This window comes from Rhodotorula toruloides (genome assembly GCF_000320785.1).
Source record: "Rhodotorula toruloides NP11 unplaced genomic scaffold Scaffold4, whole genome shotgun sequence".
NCBI classification, from domain to species: domain Eukaryota; kingdom Fungi; phylum Basidiomycota; class Microbotryomycetes; order Sporidiobolales; family Sporidiobolaceae; genus Rhodotorula; species Rhodotorula toruloides.
Genome location: NW_015622964.1, coordinates 625,215 through 644,128, shown reverse-complemented (window position 1 = coordinate 644,128; position 18,914 = coordinate 625,215). Strand labels below are relative to the sequence as shown.

The 18,914-nt window shown below is 62.2% G+C and overlaps 7 protein-coding genes across 7 annotated transcripts; 6 read left to right on the top strand and 1 right to left on the bottom strand.

Moving 5' to 3' along the window:
• Window positions 1-122: 122 nt before the first annotated feature.
• RHTO_06274 (uncharacterized protein) lies at window positions 123-1,283 on the top strand (the record flags this gene model as incomplete). Its single annotated transcript, XM_016419935.1, has 2 exons — window positions 123-1,219; window position 1,283. Coding segments are annotated over 2 exons (1,098 nt in total).
• A 420-nt stretch (window positions 1,284-1,703) lies between these two features.
• On the top strand, window positions 1,704-4,308 carry RHTO_06273 (phenylalanyl-tRNA synthetase beta chain; the record flags this gene model as incomplete). Its single annotated transcript, XM_016419934.1, has 10 exons — window positions 1,704-1,761; window positions 1,831-1,886; window positions 1,949-2,116; window positions 2,174-2,392; window positions 2,448-2,531; window positions 2,587-2,688; window positions 2,746-2,885; window positions 2,943-3,411; window positions 3,468-3,849; window positions 3,908-4,308. 10 exons carry the CDS (start codon window positions 1,704-1,706, stop codon window positions 4,306-4,308), a joined length of 2,079 nt encoding a protein of 692 aa, XP_016275388.1.
• Window positions 4,309-4,627: 319 nt separating this feature from the next.
• Window positions 4,628-5,597, top strand: RHTO_06272 (mitochondrial import inner membrane translocase subunit TIM17; the record flags this gene model as incomplete). Its single annotated transcript, XM_016419933.1, has 7 exons — window positions 4,628-4,638; window positions 4,706-4,726; window positions 4,869-4,904; window positions 4,994-5,244; window positions 5,303-5,387; window positions 5,446-5,482; window positions 5,541-5,597. The coding sequence occupies 7 exons, from the start codon at window positions 4,628-4,630 to the stop codon at window positions 5,595-5,597; spliced, it is 498 nt and encodes a 165-aa protein (XP_016275387.1).
• A 333-nt stretch (window positions 5,598-5,930) lies between these two features.
• RHTO_06271 (leucine rich repeat domain containing protein) lies at window positions 5,931-8,495 on the bottom strand (the record flags this gene model as incomplete). The annotated part of the gene is made up of 1 exon (XM_016419932.1): window positions 5,931-8,495. One exon carries the CDS (start codon window positions 8,493-8,495, stop codon window positions 5,931-5,933), a length of 2,565 nt encoding a protein of 854 aa, XP_016275386.1.
• A 625-nt stretch (window positions 8,496-9,120) lies between these two features.
• RHTO_06270 (serine/threonine protein phosphatase 2B catalytic subunit A1) lies at window positions 9,121-12,170 on the top strand (the record flags this gene model as incomplete). The annotated part of the gene is made up of 12 exons (XM_016419931.1): window positions 9,121-9,399; window positions 9,540-9,618; window positions 9,707-9,732; window positions 9,809-9,907; window positions 10,013-10,124; window positions 10,179-10,324; window positions 10,408-10,547; window positions 10,647-10,724; window positions 10,783-11,003; window positions 11,111-11,236; window positions 11,307-11,391; window positions 11,483-12,170. 12 exons carry the CDS (start codon window positions 9,121-9,123, stop codon window positions 12,168-12,170), a joined length of 2,079 nt encoding a protein of 692 aa, XP_016275385.1.
• Window positions 12,171-13,205: 1,035 nt separating this feature from the next.
• On the top strand, window positions 13,206-15,740 carry RHTO_06269 (MFS transporter; the record flags this gene model as incomplete). Its single annotated transcript, XM_016419930.1, has 13 exons — window positions 13,206-13,251; window positions 13,378-13,534; window positions 13,600-13,683; window positions 13,803-13,901; window positions 13,958-14,042; window positions 14,105-14,328; window positions 14,377-14,486; window positions 14,639-14,790; window positions 14,851-14,935; window positions 14,995-15,108; window positions 15,167-15,175; window positions 15,235-15,421; window positions 15,530-15,740. 13 exons carry the CDS (start codon window positions 13,206-13,208, stop codon window positions 15,738-15,740), a joined length of 1,563 nt encoding a protein of 520 aa, XP_016275384.1.
• Window positions 15,741-16,267: 527 nt separating this feature from the next.
• RHTO_06268 (GTPase activating protein) lies at window positions 16,268-18,725 on the top strand (the record flags this gene model as incomplete). The annotated part of the gene is made up of 5 exons (XM_016419929.1): window positions 16,268-17,208; window positions 17,267-18,029; window positions 18,095-18,238; window positions 18,294-18,459; window positions 18,523-18,725. The coding sequence occupies 5 exons, from the start codon at window positions 16,268-16,270 to the stop codon at window positions 18,723-18,725; spliced, it is 2,217 nt and encodes a 738-aa protein (XP_016275383.1).
• Window positions 18,726-18,914: the final 189 nt, after the last annotated feature.

Below are 18,914 nucleotides of genomic sequence, written 5' to 3'. Positions count from 1 at the left end.
CTGGGTCCCGCAGTCTCACATCGCCCCGCCGCCGCCTCGTAAGTCGGCGCCTCCCCACCTTCTCCTCATCTCTCGACCGCTTCTTGACTGACAAGCAGCTCAAGCAGCGCGACTCGCCCACCATGGCCTCCTACGCATCCTTCACGACGAGCGCCGTGCCGCCTACCCTTCTACCCGCGGATCCCAAGTCTCTCTCGCGCTACCTCCGCTCCCAGCAACTCTCTGCGCTTCGACACCTCTACGAGCACAAGACGCTGGCCGTCACACAACAGATTGAGGAGCACGCTGCGTCTATGCGCGGGCGGCATGGGCGGATCAGGCGGAGGAGGGGGAGCTCGCCGCTGCTGGACGAGCGCGACCTCGAGGCGGAGGAGGAGGAAGACGAGCTCGAAGTGCGGAAGAAGATGCGGTATGATCCGTCAGAAGATGAGGACGAAGCTCAGGCGGATGGCGGGAACGAGGAGGCTGGGGCGGAGGGTACGCCTGGACTCGCCTCGGGTCGCGGTACTCCTGCACTCGAGAAGGGGAAGGACGAGTCGCGCAAGAGGCGCCGGCAAGAGGCTCAGCCCATCGACCCTGCACACTGCTACGACCTCGTCTTCGACCTCTCGCCCGACTGGTCCGCCGACGCCTACTACCATGGCCCGCATCCGCCTCCTCCCGCTCGTGTCGTCCACGCCGTCCTCCGAGCCACTCGCAAGAAGCCTTTCATCGACCCCGAAGGCCTCTCTGCGGCTCAGCTTGAGTCGCTTGCGGCGCCTCTGTGGGAGACCGAGGGCAAGGGTCTTTCGATCTTTTTCGGCGAGGAAGGCGGGAAGAAGAAGGCAGAGCACCTCTCGCGGGACCAGGAGCGGGCGCAGCGCGAGGTCAACATGGATGCCGCGGAGGATTGGGAGCTCGCGGTCATCGCGGGCTTCTCGGCGACCTGCGACGAGCGAGTAGGGAGGAGCTTGGCGCGGAAACCGATGACGGCGCGCGAGATGCAGGCGCAGGCGCAAATGCAGGCAGCGCAAGCGGCGCAACAGGCGCAGCAAGCACAACAGCAGCAGGCGACGCCTCAGCAGGCGCAGCAACAGCACCCGACGGCGAATCGCGCTATCGGCCAGGCCGGTCACGCGCCTCAACCTCATGTCGGTGCTATCCCCGGGTACGGCTTGCCTCCCCAAGTCAGCCCTTATGGCGACCGCGAGCGGCATCCGGCGGACCCGAACTGGCGGTGGTGAGTGTTCCCTCAGTCGGAACGACACTTTTCGCGGCTGAGCTGATTCTCCCTCCCGCCCAGATCGTCTCCTACACTCTCCTGGACGATTTATCGTCTCTTGCATGCAATGTTGTCCTCTTCAGCGCTCGTCGAGTGTCCGTACAATCGTTTCCTCGAAGTGTCCCCTGCTCGACTCGCTCGGAAAGCGCGGTCTTTCTATTCGCGCTCTGAGCTTCCGCCTTCTTACCGTTTGGCTGTCAAGGAGAGAACGCAAACGCATCGCAAGGGGTGCATGCTCGGAGCATGTCTTCGCGGATTGACCTTCAGCAGGACCACTCGCGCACAACTCGCTGCTCGGCTCGTGCAAGCTCGTAGAAAGCTACAGGCAGCTTTGTAGACGCCGAATACCAGCTCTAGCACCGCCAGTCGCTCGCCCGTTCGCTCGCATCCTTTCGACCACTCCACCACTTTCATCGCTCGCCGACACAACCGCTCAACAGCCATGCCGACCGTCACCGTGGACCGCGTCGAGTTCTTCAGGAGGCTCGGGAGGGAGTACAGTGCGTCGCAGCCTCCCCTGGGCGGACTAGCGCGGCGGAGAGCTCAAATCTTCCTTTCGACTCGAACAGCGACCAAGGAGTTCGACGAGCTCCTCTTCCAGTACGGTCTCGAGCTTGACGAGGACGTGCGTGCATGTTATGAGCTTGGCGAATGCGGTAACCCAGCTAACCTCGCTCCTCCGCTCAGACGACTACCGACCCCGACCATCCCGCTGGCGAACCTCACCAGCTCAAGATTGAGGTGCCGGCCAACCGCTACGACTTGCTGTGCATTGAGGGTATTGCGCGAGCCCTCAAGCTGTACCTCTCACCCGATTCGGGCGTTCCCACCTACGCCCTCAAGCATGCTCCGGCCGTTCGTCCACTCCCCGCAGCCTCGCTTGGACTACTCGTTGACGTCTTCTGGATGCAGGGTGAGGCTCGCACCGTCCGTGTCAAGGCCGAGACCTCGCAAATCCGCCCCTACTTCGCTTCGGCCATCCTCCGCAACGTCAAGTTCGACAAGCTCAACTACGCGAGCTTCATCGACCTGCAGGACAAGCTGCATCAGAACTTGGCGCGGAGGCGTACCCTCGTCGCTATCGGTACTCACGACCTCGACAAGATTGCGCCGGGAGACATTACCTACGAGGTGCGGCGTTGTCTGTTCCTGCGGGTTGCCTCAGGCTCACAGTCGCTCCCAACAGGCTCTGCCACCCAAGGAGATCAAGTTCGCGCCTCTGAACAAGACGCAGGAGTACACGGCGGAGGAGATGATGGCGCTCTACAAGGTGCTTTAACCGAGGATGTCGCATGAGCCCGGCTAACCGCCCTTCGGTTTTGCAGGAGGACAAGCACCTCTCGCGCTACCTGCATATCGTCGAGGATTCGCCTGTGTACCCCATCATCTACGACAGCAGCCGACAAGTCCTGAGTATGCCCCCGATCGTGCGTCCATGTCCCTTGCCTCTTGCTATGCGTGGCTGACTCGCCTCTTCGTCACAGATCAACTCGGACCACACCAAGATCACGCTCGACACGAAGAACGTCTTCATCGACGTCACGGCTACGGATCAGACCAAGCTCGACATCGTTGTCGACATGATCGTGACCATGTTCTCCGAGTACTGCTCAGAGCCGTTCATGTGAGCCCGCGAGCACCCGCTGAACGAGAGACTCGCTCACCTCACTTCCGGTCGCAGCATTGAGCCTGTCAACGTCGTCTACGAGCAGGGATGCACCGGCGGACCCCGCACCGTTCTCTCGCCTCCCCTCACCTCCCGCCCCTTCGTCGCCCGCGCCTCCTACATCAACTCGTGCACCGGTCTTAAGCTCTCGCGCGACGAGATCATCGTGCAGCTGCGCAAGATGGGCCACGCCGCCAACACTCCCGACAACCACCCCAACTTCTCTCCTCTCAATGCCCAGGCTTCCCTCCAGATCGCGCCCGAAGACGAGATTCACGTCTACGTTCCTCCCACCCGGCCTGACATTCTGCACGAGTGTGACATCATGGAGGAAGTTGCGATTGCGTACGGCTTCGACAACCTCAAGAAGACGTTCCCTCACACCAACACCGTCGCCAAGCCGTTCCCGATCAACAAGCTCAGCGACATCCTCAGGCGACTGTGCTCGGAGGCGAGCTGGACTGAGGTTCTCCCGCTCATCCTGGTGCGTGTTCGGCCTTCACCTGTAGTCCTTCGCCACGCTTACACTCCCACCCGCAGTGCTCGCACGAAGAGAACTTCAAGTTCCTGAACCGCAAGGACCCTGGAGACCTCGCTGTCGTCCTTGCCAACCCGAAGACGATCGAGTACCAGATCGTCCGGACCTCGCTCCTGCCCGGCATGCTCAAGTCGGTCCGCGAGAACCGCAAGCACACTCTCCCCCTCCGCATCTTCGAGGTCTCGGACGTCGTCGTCAAGGACCCGCAGGAGGAGCGACAGGCCCGGAACGTTCGCCGTCTCGGTGCCGTCTTCTGCGGCAGGAAGGCTGGGTTCGAGGTTGTGCACGGCTTGCTGGACAGGCTCATGCTGGGGCTTGGCATCAAGAACCTTGTGACGGAGAGCAGCTCGAGCGAGGCAGGGTACTACATCAAGGCGTCCGAGGGTGAGCTTTGCGCTGGCCAGTCCTTCGCAATAAAGACGCTGACTATTTCATGACCCAGATGCCACCTACTTCCCTGGCCGGTCCGCCGACATCTATTACCGCCCCGGTACCGCTGGTGAGGTGCACGCCGTCCTCGCACCGACCGCCTCGACGCATCTTGAGGACGCGCAGGCCGCACCCGCCTCGACGCCTCCTCAGGCGCCGACTTCGACGCTGGCGCCCTCGCAACCCGCGAAGAAGGTGGAGCAGGACGACTCGGCGAAGAAGGGCGCGCTCGACACGATCAAGGATGCGCTCGCCTCGGCCCTTCCCTCTGTCGCGACGAAGGCCGCTTCGAAGACGACTGTGCGCGACATCAAGATCGGCAGCCTCGGCATCCTCCACCCGTCTGTCCTCAAGGCGTACGAGCTTGACTACCCGTGCAGCTCGCTCGAGTTCGACGTCGAGCCGTTCCTCTAGGCGGGCGGTCTGGCGGACTAGAAAGAGACGAGTAGACCGCTTCGTCCGTGTAACTCTGGCTTCCGTGACATGCACCGCAACGTCGGCGAGGTTCTGTGTGTCTGTTCGGCCGCAAGAGCGAGCCCGTTGCTCGTAGTCGAGGTTGTTGCACACTTGTCGTGGCGAAGGTCTCGCAAGCTTCTCTGGCGCCACTTGACAACCCGTCACCGCTGCACACCGCTCGCCCGCGCTTACTGCCAGCTGCAGCTCAAGCTCACGCTAGATCCGTTCGCCTGAACCGTCCACCGCCTAGCCAGCCCGTCAGCGCTCACCAAAAGTCATGTCGAGGCAGTGCGTCCCATCTCATCTGGCGAAGGACACTCTCCGAGCGGCAGTGCTGACCTCGATGCGCTCACAGCGACCACACTCGGGACCCTTGGTGCGCTGGAAGCCCGTCCAGGCGAGCCGTTGTGCTGAGCGAAGCTGATCTCTCCGTTCTCATCCATCGCCGTCTCTCCCGCATCTGTCCCCGCCGTTCGCCCTGTCGTGCACCTTCAAACCAATACTGAATGATCTCGCAGCCCCTGGGTCATTCTGAACGACTTCGGTGGTGCATTGTGCGTATCGTCTCCTCCTCAGCTCGGCAGGCGGTGCAGCGCACACGACCGTCAGAAAGCTGACCTGAGTGTTGCATGTGTGTCTACAGCGCCATGGGAGCAGTAGGAGGAACCGTCTGGCACGGCATCAAGGGCGCACGCAACTCGCCTCGCGGTGACCGTCTCCTCGGTTCGCTTTCGGCGATCAAGGCCCGCGCACCAGTCGTTGGCGGAAACTTCGGTGTCTGGGGCGGTCTCTTCTCGTCGTTCGACTGCGCGGTCAAGGGGTACAGGCAGAAGGAGGACCCTTGGAACGCCATCATCTCCGGATTCTTGACGGGCGGAACTCTGGCGGTGCGAAGTGCGTTCTCCTCCTCACTGCTTTCCGAGATGCACGTGCTGACCATCCGAGCGTACAGGCGGTCCCAAGGGTATGCTCGGATCGGCCATTGGTTGCGGTATCCTCCTCGGTGTGTTCGAGGGTGTTGGTGTTCTCGTTGGACGGTGCGTTGCCCTTTCTCACTCTCGATCGCTCGCAAACTGATCCTTACCATCCTGGCAGGCTGTTCGCGGAGAGCAACAAGCCCATCTCGCCTCTGGTGCGCCCTTTAGCCCCTTTTCCTCTAGACTCGACTGACCTTGCCTCTGCTCTGGCAGCTGCCCGAACAATCCGCTCCTCCTCCCGGCCAGACTCCTCAACTCGTCGGCGCCTGACCCTAGACATCCGCTTCCTCCGCTTCTTTCGCCTCGCCTGCACAACCGCCTTCCCTCGCCATACCTTTATTCCCCGTCCACGCACACAGCACCACTCAACTCTTTCCCCTGCTTCCCTTGTTCTCGTTTAATCAGCATTGCCCGTTCGCTTGGCGTCATCGCGGCGTCGAGCGGACTTGTACATCAGGTGTTTGGGCGGAAGAGCAGGGGCAGCCGCAATGGATCCGTAAGACAAGCAGCGCTTTCAGGCTTCTCGCACCCGAAGCGGTCAAGTGTGCGAGCGCGAGCGTATGGTATGACAACAAGAGACTCGAGAGCAAACGCGTGCACCGCTCACCGCCCTCCCTTCTTCTTCCCCTTGCCCTTCTTCTTCCGCCCGCTCTTGACGACTGTAGGGATCGCTTCGGGCTCTGCGGCTTCTGCGACCGGTGCGGACGGACCAGACGGATGATTGGCCGTCTCGCCATTGTCGCCTTCTTCCTGCGCCGGCGTCTTCGCTTCGTCTTCGAGACGAGCAACGACAGGTGCAACCTCTGCCGCAGGCGACGTCGCGGGCTCGACGGGCGCCTCCTCAGGCTTGACAGGCACAGGCGCGACGACCTCAACATCCTTCGCCTGCTCCGGCTTCGGCGTACCCTTCACGAGCGTCGGCGCGCTAGACGACTCGGCCGCTCCGTTTCTGCGCTGCTCTTCCAGCTCCTTGCGCTTCAGCTCCGCCCGCGCCTCTCGCTCGCCCAACACGCTCAACCAGCTCTCGCCCACCTCGTCCCGCAGCGCCTCGATGCGTTTCCTGAACGCCTCGCCGCCCGACTCGGGCGACGCCGGCTCGTGGAACGTGCCAAGGGAGACATGTTCGCGGCGCTTTGAGGGCGAGGACGAGGTGGTGTTGCGAAGTGAGTTGGCGGGAGAGGAGGAAGAACCGGCTGGAAGGGCGCGCGTGCGTTCGGCGCCGGAAGAGGGGAGAGTGTCACTGTCGGATGTGTGGACCTGGATGGAAGGGCGAGGTGAGTCGGGGTGGGAAGGGTCGGCGTCGAGGTCGACAATGCGGCGAGGTTTGCGCCGTTTCGGCTTGACTGGCGACTGCCTTGGCTGCGCGGCATCAGGTGTCGGCGCGCCCGCAGAAACGTTTGGCAGCGGAGGCGGGGGCGAAGCAGGTCGAGCTGGCGCGTGAGCGCGATGCGGCGTCGTGACGACTCGCCTGCCAACGACCTTTGCCTGCCCGTTCCTCGACTCTGCCACCCTCTCTGCCGCTCCAGCACTCGCCCGTCGCCGGCCAAGTGGCGTCCCGCGCCTGCGAAAGTCCGCCTCGACGAGCTTCTTCTCGCTCGACGAGATCACCGCCCCGTCAATCCAGATCTCGCCGACGGTCGCATCACGGTGCCCGTGCGCTTCTTCCTCGAGGAAGTAGCCAAAGCACTTTGCTCGCCAATTGTCCTCGCCCCCTTCCTTCGGCTTCCTCGCGAAAGGGTTCCCGGCAACCCAGACCTCGCGCAAGTGCGGCAGCGTCGCGAGCCGCGAGACCTCGAGCGCCTCGTGGACGTTGTTGTCCCTGACGTCGAGCCTGACGAGCGCAGGCAGGCGGTCGACACCCGAGAGGTTGTCGATGCGGTTGCCGGAAAGGTTGAGTACTTCGACGGCGCCGATAGCTTGCGAGATACCGAGCAGCGAGTCGATCATGTTGTCGCGGAGGTTGAGCGAGCGGAGGGAGGTGAGGTGTGCCAGACCGGTGGGGATAGAGATGAGCAGGTTCGAGGATAGGTCGAGAGAAGTGAGTGTCGGGAGAAAGGTGAGTGGCGTGGAGGGGATGAAGGTCAGCGAGTTGTCGGAGAGCGAGAGGTGACGGAGCGAGGACCAGGCGAGTTTTGGCGGCGTCGGGTAGGGTGAGGCCGTAGAGGCTGCGTCGCCATTGGAAGCGGGGAGAGCAGCGAGCGAGGACTCCATGGCGCCCTCCACCCGTCTTCGACGCTCCGTCCCGACCGGCCTGTTCCGCCTCTCCTCCTGCGCCCGCCTCGCCCAGTCTTCGCACGGCGCATCGCAGATCAACTCGCCAATGTCCTCAACTCCTCCACGATGCACCTCGAGGCTCCGCAGCTGCACGCTCAGAACGTCCCATCCGAGGAATCCTCGCGGGTCGAGGTCCTCGAGCACGAGCGACTGGAGGTTCTTGAACGCGAGCATGGGGACGCAAGTCGCGTCTGGCGGACAGTCTTCGAAGCCGTCGACGGCCTTCTGCAAAGCCGGGATGGTGTCTTTGCCGTTCGCGGAAGACGAGACGAGGCGGAAGGGGGCGAGCTTGAGTGCCGGAAGCTTCGTGCATGACGAGTAGATGTACCGAACGCTGGTCGCCTCGTCCTCCTGCACCGGCTGCTTCCCGCCGAGTCCCCACCATCCTGAGCCGAACGAGAAGCTCGACATGCCGCTCCGCACCGACCGCGCGTCGTCTCCTTTCGCAAGCCCGAGCATCCCCGCGCCTGGCATGCCTCCGAACAGACTTGCGCCGCCGCTTGCTGAGCCCGGCATAGCCGAATAATCGACCATCATCGGCCGACTCGTCCCTCCCTCGACCTTGACATCCAGGTCCCCCAGCCCTGCAATCCCCAGCTCGTCAAGCTTGAGGAGGAGGTAGTAGAGATGGTGAGGGTCGAAGTTGAGGACGAGCGGGTCTTTGCGCGGTGGTGGAGGAGGGGAGAGAGGGACTTCGGGTCCAGGGAGGATCCCGAGCGAGAGGACGGTCGTCCAGGATGGGGCGGTCGCTACTTGGTGTCGTTTGGGTCTTGGAGCGTAGTAGGCGGCCAGAGCGGACTCGTGCTGCTTGATGAAGCGGGCGAGGGCGCTCAGGTACTCGGGTCCGGAGAGGGAGGAGGGTCGCGGTGTCGACTCGGCGGGAGTGTCGGGCATGGCTGTCATGTTGCCAGACCGTGTCAGTTGGGCGTGTACGGCGCAGACAGGCTCCGGCGCACCTCGTCCTCTCTCCAGCCTCCTCGATGTCAACGGACCTCGCTCCTCTCGATAGTCACCGCAGCAGTGCAGGAGCCGTCAGTCGCGTCACAATTCGTCGCGAGGCTCAGCAGTAGTCGCTTCGAGTGCTTCGAGCAGCAGCGGCGCGCGTTGAACAGGACCAGCAATGATGTGGGGTGGTGAGAGGGTGAAAGAGGGTCCGTCTCGCGCTCAAGTCGTTGCGGAATGGCTGTAGCTCTCTCCGTAGGGCAGCATCAACGCTTTTGTAGGCCGTACAAGCTCACCAGCGGCCTGCAGAACGATGTTGCTGTCATCGCTGTCTCTCACAAAGAGCAAGAGAGGATGCGCAACTCGCTTCCCTTGGTGTGCTGGCGCAACAGACCTGGCCGATAGAGTGTCACGGTCAAGCAGAGCAGCCTAGCCAGTCACTCTGCGAGGTTGGCGTGGTCGGGTGCTCGCTCCTCTCGCTCTTCTCCACCGCACGACGCCTCTCGCTCGCTCGACAGACGCTCCCTCGCTCGTGCCAGGCTCGTGCGACCGCGCTACATCTCGCCAGCGTCCCGATATGGCCCCCACGTCCGACCAGCGAAGGCAGCAGACCCAGGCGGCGCTGCACGCAGTCCACAACCGCCGCACCCGCCTCCCCTCCATCGACTTCACGTCCTACACGAACGAGGAGGGCATCACGCACAACACAAAGACACGCATAGTCCGCGAGGTCCAGGCGCCCGCGTTCCAGAAGCCGACAGACGACCAGTTCTACTCTGACGAGACGCGCACAAAGCCCAACGTCGCCTTCCTGAAGAACCACTTTTACCGCGAGGGTCGCTTGACCGACGAGCAGGTGCGTCCGACGTTCTGCTGTCTGCGCCGCCCTCTCGAGGGCGAGCTGGCGACTCGAGGTGGCGCGGCGAGGTGGGGGAAGGACGACTGTCAACTGACTCGCTGCTGGGCTCTCCTGTGCTGCTCCGTCGGCTCCGACAGGCCCTCTTCATCATCCAAGAGGCGAGCAAGATCTTGCGCGAGGAGCCCAACTTGCTCGAGGTCGATGCTCCCATCACAGGTTCGTCCAGTCGCGTTCCCCTGTCACTCACCCTGCACCCTTCTCCTGCGTTCTGTTCACTCATGCTGACGTGACGACCACTCTGCAGTGTGCGGCGACATCCATGGGCAGTATGTGCGTCTTCTTCTCGCCCGGTTCCATATTCTCCGCTTCTTGCTGACCTTCCTCTGCTCGTTTTGGCCTGCGACAGTTCGACTTGATGAAGCTGTTCGAGGTGGGAGGGAACCCGGCGGACACGCGGTACCTGTTCTTGGGAGATTACGTCGACCGTGGCTACTTTTCCATCGAGGTGCGTTCGCTTCGTCCAGGCTTCTGCCGTTGCGTCGGCGTGATAAGCTTTCGTCGCGGTTAGATGTCTGTACGGATCGACGTACTGACACAATTCCTCCTGCAGTGCGTGCTGTACTTGTGGGCGCTCAAGATCTGGTACCCGAAGACGCTCTTCCTCCTGCGAGGGAACCACGAGTGCCGCCACTTGACCGACTACTTCACCTTCAAGCTTGAATGTGCGTCGAGTTCTTCCTCCGCTCAGAACCCGCTGACTTCGACTGGTCGCGCAGGCAAGCACAAGTACTCGGAAGAGGTCTACAACGCCTGCATGGAGTCGTTCTGCACCCTCCCGCTCGCCGCCGTCATGAACAAGCAGTTCCTCTGCATCCACGGCGGTCTCTCGCCTGAGCTCAACACTCTCGACGACTTGCGCGCCGTGAGTCCCGCCTCGGACCTTCGCTCAACCTCACGGACTTTTGTGTCCTGAGTAGAGCTGACGACCTTTGGCGACCTGCGCAGATCAACCGCTTCCGTGAACCCCCGACCCACGGCCTCATGTGCGACATCCTCTGGGCCGACCCGCTCGAAGAGTTCGGCAACGAGAAGAACAACGATGGTTTCGTGCACAATCACGTTCGAGGGTGCTCGTACTTCTTCACGTGAGTGCACGCGTCGGTTTGAATGGTGGCTCCGCGCGGTGATCGTGGACGAGCCGCCTGCACTCTGACCGGAGCGTTGACTTTGCTTCTCCTCCGCAGCTACACGGCAGCATGTCAGTTCCTCGAGCGCAACGGGCTGCTGAGTATCATCCGAGCACACGAGGCGCAGGACGCCGGGTGCGTCGTCCTCGAGCCGTCCCTCCTCTCATCCGCCTAACTCGCGCGCGCCCCGCAGCTACCGCATGTACCGCAAGACCAAGACGACCGGCTTCCCCTCCGTTATGACCATCTTCTCCGCTCCCAACTACCTCGACGTCTACAACAACAAGGCCGCCGTGCTCAAGTACGAGAACAACGTAATGAACATTCGCCAGTTCAACTGCTCGCCTCACCCGTACTGGTTGCCCAACTTTATGGACGTCTTCACGTGGAGTTTGCCGTTCGTGGGCGAGAAGAGTGAGTCGGACACGGTCTTTCCCGCTGTCTGCCGGTCGCTTTGCGATGACGGACGGATGCGGAGGTACTTTTGGATGTATCGCTCACGCCCTTGTCCCGTTCCACAGTCACCGATATGCTCATCGCCATGCTCGGCATCTGCACGCAAGAAGAGCTCGACGAGGAAGAGGAGGAGATGGAGGAGGAACCTGCCGAGGGTGCGGTCGTCGAGGAGATCGAGCCTGAAGCGACCGGTGCGTGCAGCCTCGTCTCTTCTCTTCTCTGGAGCAGAATCACTGACGCTCTGGTGTGGCGGACGTGCAGAGGAGGAGCTGGCGGAGCGCAGGGCGGCCATCAAGAGCAAGATTCTCGCGGTCGGCAAGATGTCGAAGATCTTCTCGGTTCTCCGGTGCGTCGCGCTTCTGACCTCAGCAGCAGCTCGTGCTGGGAATGCGTGCGCGACTTCAGCCATGCTGACAGTCTGTTGTGGTGTGTCGCAGAGAGGAGTCGGAAACTGTCTCGGAGCTCAAGAACGTCTCGGGCACGACCAAGCTTCCCTACGACACGCTCGCGAATGGCGCCGACGGTATCAAGAACTCGATTACGACGTTCAAGGACGCGCGCAAGTCCGACATCGACAACGAGCACCTCCCGCCCGACCTCATCGACCCCGAAGACTTCGACGCCGTCGCTGCCGCTGCCGCCAGTTCGGGCGACGAGGGTCTCTCCGGCTCAGACGTGTTTGGAGATGTTCTCCCTACCGGTCCCGCCTCGACTGCACCCACCTCTCCCGACCTTGCTGGTGCCGCGTCACCCGACTTTGGCGCGAGGGAGCCTGGCTCGCCGATGGTCGAGACGCCCACGAGCGAGAAGGATTCGCCTATGGGGTCTGGTTCGCCCTCGCCCGTCGGCAGCCCCGTCGTTGGAGCAGACGGGTCGGCGCCGTTCAGGCGACACCACCGCCGCCAGAGCTCCTTGGGCACGACGCGCACGAGTCCGTCGACGCGCCGCAGGAGTCTCGAGAACACGATCAGCATGATCCGCGAGGCGATGAGCAAGGACGACAAGTCGATGGAGGAGCTCGCGGAGAAGGTGGCTGGGAACGAGTCGCCGCGGTCCCCCTCGTCGCCCCGCAACTCGGTCGTCGCAGCTCGCTCGCCTCCCGCCAGCCCCAGCCCTGCTCGCTGATCGACTCACTCGAGGGGCTAGAGAAAACTCCTCGCCGCCTAACAGCGCGACAACCACGACCTTGCACGCATTCGATTTCCTCCGCCACCCTCTGTATCATTCTCCCCGCAGCACGGCTTCCGCTCTTCCATTCCTTTTCCCGTCGACTCTTTTACGATACGCATGCGCCTGTATTGTACGAACGTTGCCCCGAACCTGGCCTCTTGCGACGGCGAGACCATCTGCCTCGTCGTTTCAAAAATGGCTGCTCGCGACGCTCGAGGCTTGCAGGGTTCGTGGAGGGATCGCTCGCAGGCAAATCGAAATCGCGGCATGCGTCGAAGGCAGCACGAGTCGTGCGCAAAGGCAACGCGGGACTTTGGCGGTAGCCGCGCTCCGCCTCGCCAAGGCTGCCGGTCACTTGCCGACGATTTCTCCGTCTGGAGACTCGCCCTTCCAGCGTTCCAGAAGGTCGATTGCCATCTGCAGGCGGTCGGTAGAACTCGTCCCGGAGCCAGTCGTCCCGTCGCTCGATGACCGGTGCGCAATCCTTCATCCGAGTGCTCTCGTGGCTGCCTCTGGCGCCACTCGCAGTTCCGCACGCGCTCAGAAACGACAAATGCGGCGGACTGGACGCCGTTTGGAGGCGTGAGCACTCCAGGACGTCGATTGAGCCCCCTTGTCGCTGCTCGAGGAGGACAACTTCGCCCCCTTGACCTTCTCAAGCGAACGCTTCTCCTTGCGAGCGTCCGTGCACACTCTCCAATGCACTCCAGCAAACGCTGCAAGGCCTGCAAAACTTCGCACGGGCACGCGCGATTCTTTCGAGACGGAGGGCGAGGGAAGTGCCAAGATCGCCCACGCTTCTGGACCTCTCTCTCGATTGCTCGTTCCTGTGCGTTGTGAAGGGCTCCTGTGGGCCTCCGGCAGATTGCAGTCGCGCCCCCGCAACCCCCGCACCGCGCTCAACCTCGCCCGCCGTCTCCCTCCGCCTTAGCTGCTCCTCTTCCTGCACTTCGCTCGTCCTCCGGAGCTATTCTACGACTGCCAGCTACAATGTCGGCGTCCGACATCGACACAGAGAAGCAATCTATCCACCAGGGTGCGTCCATCCTTCGCCTCCTTGTCTGGCGTTGTCAAAGGGGCGGCAGTCTCGTGGCGCCGTCCACCCTCCCTGCGTCTCTCACGCGTCTCCGTGCTACTCCAACTGACACTCTATTCATCGCAGTCGAAGAAGTCGCTCTTCACGGCCACGTCGCAACCGACAAACATGGCCACGCCTTAATTCACATCGACCCGGCAGCAGAGGCTCGCCTGCGCCGGAAAATGGACATTCGGATTCTCCCAGTCGTCGCGTTGATGTATCTCTTCTGCTTCATTGACCGGTACGTCCTGTTCGAAGCCATCTCCACTGCGTCCGCCTCGTTTGACAAGTCCTGATCTTCTGCAGAGCCAACATCGGCAATGCTCGTGTCGCGGGTCTCGAGAAGGACTTGCACTTGAAGGGCTACGACTACAACATCCTCCTCACCGCGTACGTCGTCAGTCCGAGCCGCCTGTCGTCCGCAAGGCTAACCTTCCCCTCCGCTTCTCTGCTCTCTTCGACTCTCCGACACCCGTATCTGCCGACCTTCCTTGCGCCTCCGATGACAGCTTCTACACCGCATACGTCGCCTTTGAGTTCCCCTGCCAGATGATCAACAAAGCCGTCGGTCCCGGCAAGACGCTCCCCATCTTCAGTTTCCTCTTCGGGTCCGCTTTATCGCCCCCCTCACGCCTCCTTCGAGACGCTAACCCTTCGGATACAGCCTCTTCTCGATGGCCATGGCGTTCGTCCACACCTTCGGAGCGGCGATCGCCGTCCGCTTCCTCCTGGGTATTGCTGAGGGAGCTGTTCGTCTCTGTTTCGCTTTTTCGGTCGCCCGCCTGTCTTGCTAACGCTCTCCACAATGCAGGTGTTCCCCGGCATCGCCTTCTACCTCTCCCGCTTCTACCGCAAGGACGAACTCGGCTTCCGCCTCTCGTGCTACATCGTCTGCGCTCCCGCTGCTGGCGCCGTCGGCGGTCTCTTGGCCAGTGGTATCCTCAAGATCACTCTATTGGCTGGCTTCAGCGATGGCGGTCAGTCCCGCATCCTTGTCGCCCAAATTGTCGAAGTCGCCGCGCATCCTTGTCGACCGTTTGTCCACGGCGCCCGAACTGACGCTCTCGTACTCCCTTCCTACAGCATGATCTTCCTCATTGAGGGAATCATCTCGATGGGCATCGCTATAATCTCCTGGTTCGTGCTGGCGGACCGCCCGGAAGTGTGTGGGTGGCTCACGGCGGAGGAGAAGGGTGAGTGTCTTTCCGTCGCCCGTCTTGCCCTCCCTAGTCCTCTCTGCCGAGCATACTACTGCCTCAATGGCTCTGCGGACATCAAACGGTCGCCAAGCGCAGAGGAGGTCGCCAAACAAACGAGGAGGTCGCTGACCTCGTTCTCTCTTCAGCCCTCGCCGAGGCTCGAATCAAGATTGACAACGTCGGTTCGACTGTCGTCGTCGACAAAATCCACTGGAAGGCTGTTTGGGCAGGAATTCTCAACCCGGTGACGATTGCCTCGTCTATTATCTTCTTGTTCGACAACACTGTGGTTCAGGGAGTGCGTCCCGGTCGTCCTCTCCGCGACGCAACAGCTCATTGACACTTTATTCTTGTCAAGGTGGGCTTCTATCTACCCACGATCATTAAGTCCATCTACCCGACGTCGTCGACCATCCGCGTCCAGCTCCTCAGCGTCCCACCCTGTACGCCCTCGCCTTCTTTCTCCTCCCCGCGGTCTGCGCTGACTCGTCACTACCTGCAGACGTCCTCGGCAGTCTTACAACGCTCGCAACTGGCTACTTCTCGTGGAAGACGCGCAACCGCACGCTCTACATGATGATGTCGGCGCCGTTTGTCATGCTTGGCTTTGCGATGTGTACGTACAGCTCCGCCAATCATTCGGCGACCGCTGCTGACCTCTCTCATTTTCGCAGACATCGGATGTACGCCTCTACCGCTCTCTCCTTACTCCGTCGCTTGCTGACTTTCACTTCGTATGCAGCCATGAACGCCCACGTCCGCTACGCCGCCGCCTTCATGGTCGCCATCGGCGCTTTCTCCTTCGGCTCGCTCTGCACTGCGTTCTCGGCCGCCAACGTCACGAGCGACACGGCGAGGGCCGCCGCTCTCGGAACGACTGTCTTCATGGGCAACGTCGGCGGATTGATCTCGACTTGGACCTTCCTCCCGTACGTTCAGCCTCCTTCCGCTGTCGAGACTGCGGCGGTCTCGTCGTCCTTCACGCGGAGCCACTCTCCCGCATCGAGCGAACTCGCTGACCTTCTCGTTCTCCGCAGGCGCCACGCCCCGCGCTACCTGCCCGGCAACGCCTTCAACCTGGCCGGTTCGAGCATCATGCTCATCCTCTCGATCGCCATCTGGCTCTGGATGCGGAAGGAGAACCGCGCCAAGGAGAATGGCCGGGACGACCACTACATCGAGGGCAAGACGGACCAGGAGATTGCCGACCTCAACCAGAAGCACCCTGCTTTCCGTTTTGCGTACTAAGCAGTGCAGCTGCCGGTGTCATGGTCTCGGGACGGTTATCGGGAATTCTGTATGAGGGACGAAATGAGATCTGTTGTTTACTCTCGTCCGCTCTCTCGCACGCGACTCACTCCAGAAGCTCCCCTTTACTCGCGCCGCCACCCAGCGAACAGCTGTCGAGTGAGCATTGCGAATTTCGAGGGGCTCCAGGGGGGTTGACCTCTGCCGTGTCCTTGCTCAGCTCACACCCGCTCAAGCTGCTCACAAGCTGCACGAGTGCTAGATCCCACGCCTCTGGACCACGCTCGAGCAGTTGCAACGACCTACGACGCGAGACTGAGCCACCCACCGCTTCATCAGCTTTCACCGGACGTCCGGACACACGAGGCGGACCACGGCGTCGGGAGGGCTTGCGCGCACCAGCAGGGCGCAGTGAAGGGGCTCATCAGACGATACGCAGGCGGCGGACCAAGCTGGCGCTGCTCGTCGCGCCTCCCCACCACCCGGACCTCGTCGACGACCCCGCCTCTCGCTCGCGACCTCGCCGCATGTCGGCGATCGCTCAGGCGTTGACGTCGGAGGACGAGAGAGCGATACAGCTGCACGGCTCGCCTGGCAGGGGATCGCGGTTGAGCGTCCAGCCATCAGCGTCGACCTCCTCGAAGCCGTCCGGGACGACAGGTGCCGTCGGAGCGGGAGTCGAGGAGTTCGAGGGGAGCAGGTCGAACGTGATGGGCAGCTTCGTAACAGGCGCAAGCACACCGCCGCCGCGCACGACGAGCCTTGCGCCGTCCTCGACCCACGACTCGCCCGAACAGTCTCGCTCGCGAGAACCGTCGACTTCGAGCGTTGCATCGTCTAACGCGGGCCAGAACTTCTCGTGGAACGGAGGCATCAATTCTAGGACCCCGCCGCAGGTAGCGACCGACGGGAATCGTGCGCAGACGGACGCCTTTCCTCCCGCCATCCTTGCGCATCCTCCGCAGCTGGCATCCAGCTCTGCGGCAGCCTTTCCTCCTGCATCTGCCACCCCTTCTCAGAACTCTACACCTCAGAAGCTTGCGACAGCCAGCTCTTCCTCACAGCCGTCGCCCGCCATGCCGTCCTTCCCTTCGAACCGCACGCTTGCCAACTCGAACAGCCTCTCCGTCTCGTCGTCCTACTCCAACGTCACGTCCAATTCTTCGCACCTCCCCGCACCGAACGCTTCGCCCTACCCTCCTTCGGGCGCCTCCTTCACCAGCTTTACCGACCCAGACGGCGTCGCAGCTCTTGTTCAGCAGCTGTACGCTCGCTTGGACGAACAAGGCGTGCCGGGAGATGGCTGGTCGGAGGGAAAGGAGCGCAGTCGAGATGGCATCATCTTGCGGGAAGACCTCTCGACGGAAGGACTGAACCGCTCAACTGCTTCGAAAGGGAAGCATGTCGCGCTGCCGATGAGCCCCGAGGAAGAAGCGAAGGCGGACCACGTGCTCAAGCGGGTCGACCGGTGAGCAGCAACGCTTCCCTCGCTCGATCTCACTTGATGCTCATCCCGACTTCCGCAGATACGGCTTCTTCTCGCAATCGCACCCAGCGGCACTCGGCAGCCAGTACAACCGACTGGCGACGCTCTCTGCTGCCCCCTTCTCGACCATTCCGTCTATGTCCTCAAAGCGGACGCCTCGACCTTCGACGAGCGGGACCACCTCCGCAAAACCTTCGCCAGCCCGACCCGACGCTCGCACCCATCCGAACCGACAGTCGACCGTCTCACTCCTGCCCTCGACGGACATCGCCCCCGAATCTACTGCCCGAGAAACGCGGCGGATCGACAAATGGTCGGCGATGTTGTCCGTCGCTCGACGAGATCCTGGCGGCAACGCGCAAGACTGGGTTATCGCCTCGTCTTGGTGGAGCGGGCGAGTACCAGGAGGAGGTGGCGGGCAGAGCGGCAAGTACCGCAAGCTGCAGCGGCGGGTCTTCAAGGGAATCCCAGACCGCTGGCGGCGGGCGGTATGGGGCTTGATGATGGAGAAGATGGCGAGCGAGGTCGAGCCAAGCGGACGAAGTCGCTTGCCGTCTCTCGACGAGCTCGAGCGCGAGTACGAGCAGCTGCTCGATCAGCCATACGTCCAAGACACGCAAATCGACCTCGACGTCCCGCGAACGATTTCTGGCCACGTCCTCTTCCACACGCGGTATGGGCAGGGACAGCGCGCGCTCTTCCATATCCTGCACTCGTTTGGTCTGCGGAGCGAGGAGGTCGGGGGGTATTGTCAAGGGATGGGCCCGATTGCAGCGACCCTGCTGTGCTACTTCGAGCCGGAGGCGAGTCGCATTCCCCTTCTCGCCCCTCCTCTTCCCGCCTCCGAGCTGACATTGGCCAGCAACAGCGCGCCTACGCCTGCCTCTCCCGCCTCTTCGATCAATATCGCCTCGAGCACATCTTCGCTCCCGGCTTTCCCGGCCTCGTCGAGGCGTTCTACGTTCAGGAGCGGCTAGTCGAGCTGCTCATGCCCGCAGTCCACGCCGCCTTTGTACGTCTGCACCGCTCGCTTATCGAGACCGCTGAATTCACCATTCCCCATGCAGACCGACAACTTCATCTTGACCTCGGCGTACGCAACCAAGTGGTACATCACCCTTTTCGCCAACACCGTACCCTTCTCTACGCAGCTGCGCCTGTGGGACGGCTTCTTCCTCGAAGGTCTCGACTTCCTCATCGTCACTGCCGTCGCGATCATCTGGCACTTCCAGCGTGCGTCACGTTCTTCAACCCCTCTTTTGCGACTCTCGCTCACTGTGGCTCCACTTCTTGCAGACGACTTCGCCGCGCCGTCCGCCTCGTTCGAGTCTATTCTATCAGTCCTCTCGTCCTATTTCTTCGTCGAGTCGGACGACGCCCTCCTGCGCTGGATCCGCAAGACGCTCCGCCTCAAGGGTCTGCGGGAGAGGATGAAGGGGTGGAGGCAAGAGTGGCAGGGCTTTGTGCGAGACGGAACGAGCGAGGGACGAGTGACCTGAGATATTCTGCATGCAGATTTGCAACTTCGCATTTGGCCACCGTCTACGTCTGTTACTCGTCCAGCAGAGTCTTCTCAGCGCCCAGCTAGAATTCCGGGAAGACGCGGGCGCTCAGCCTTGCCCCAGCCACAACTCCGCCCCGTTGTTGCGCTCTTCCTCCTCCTCCTCCTCCCGCGTCTCTCTCTCGCT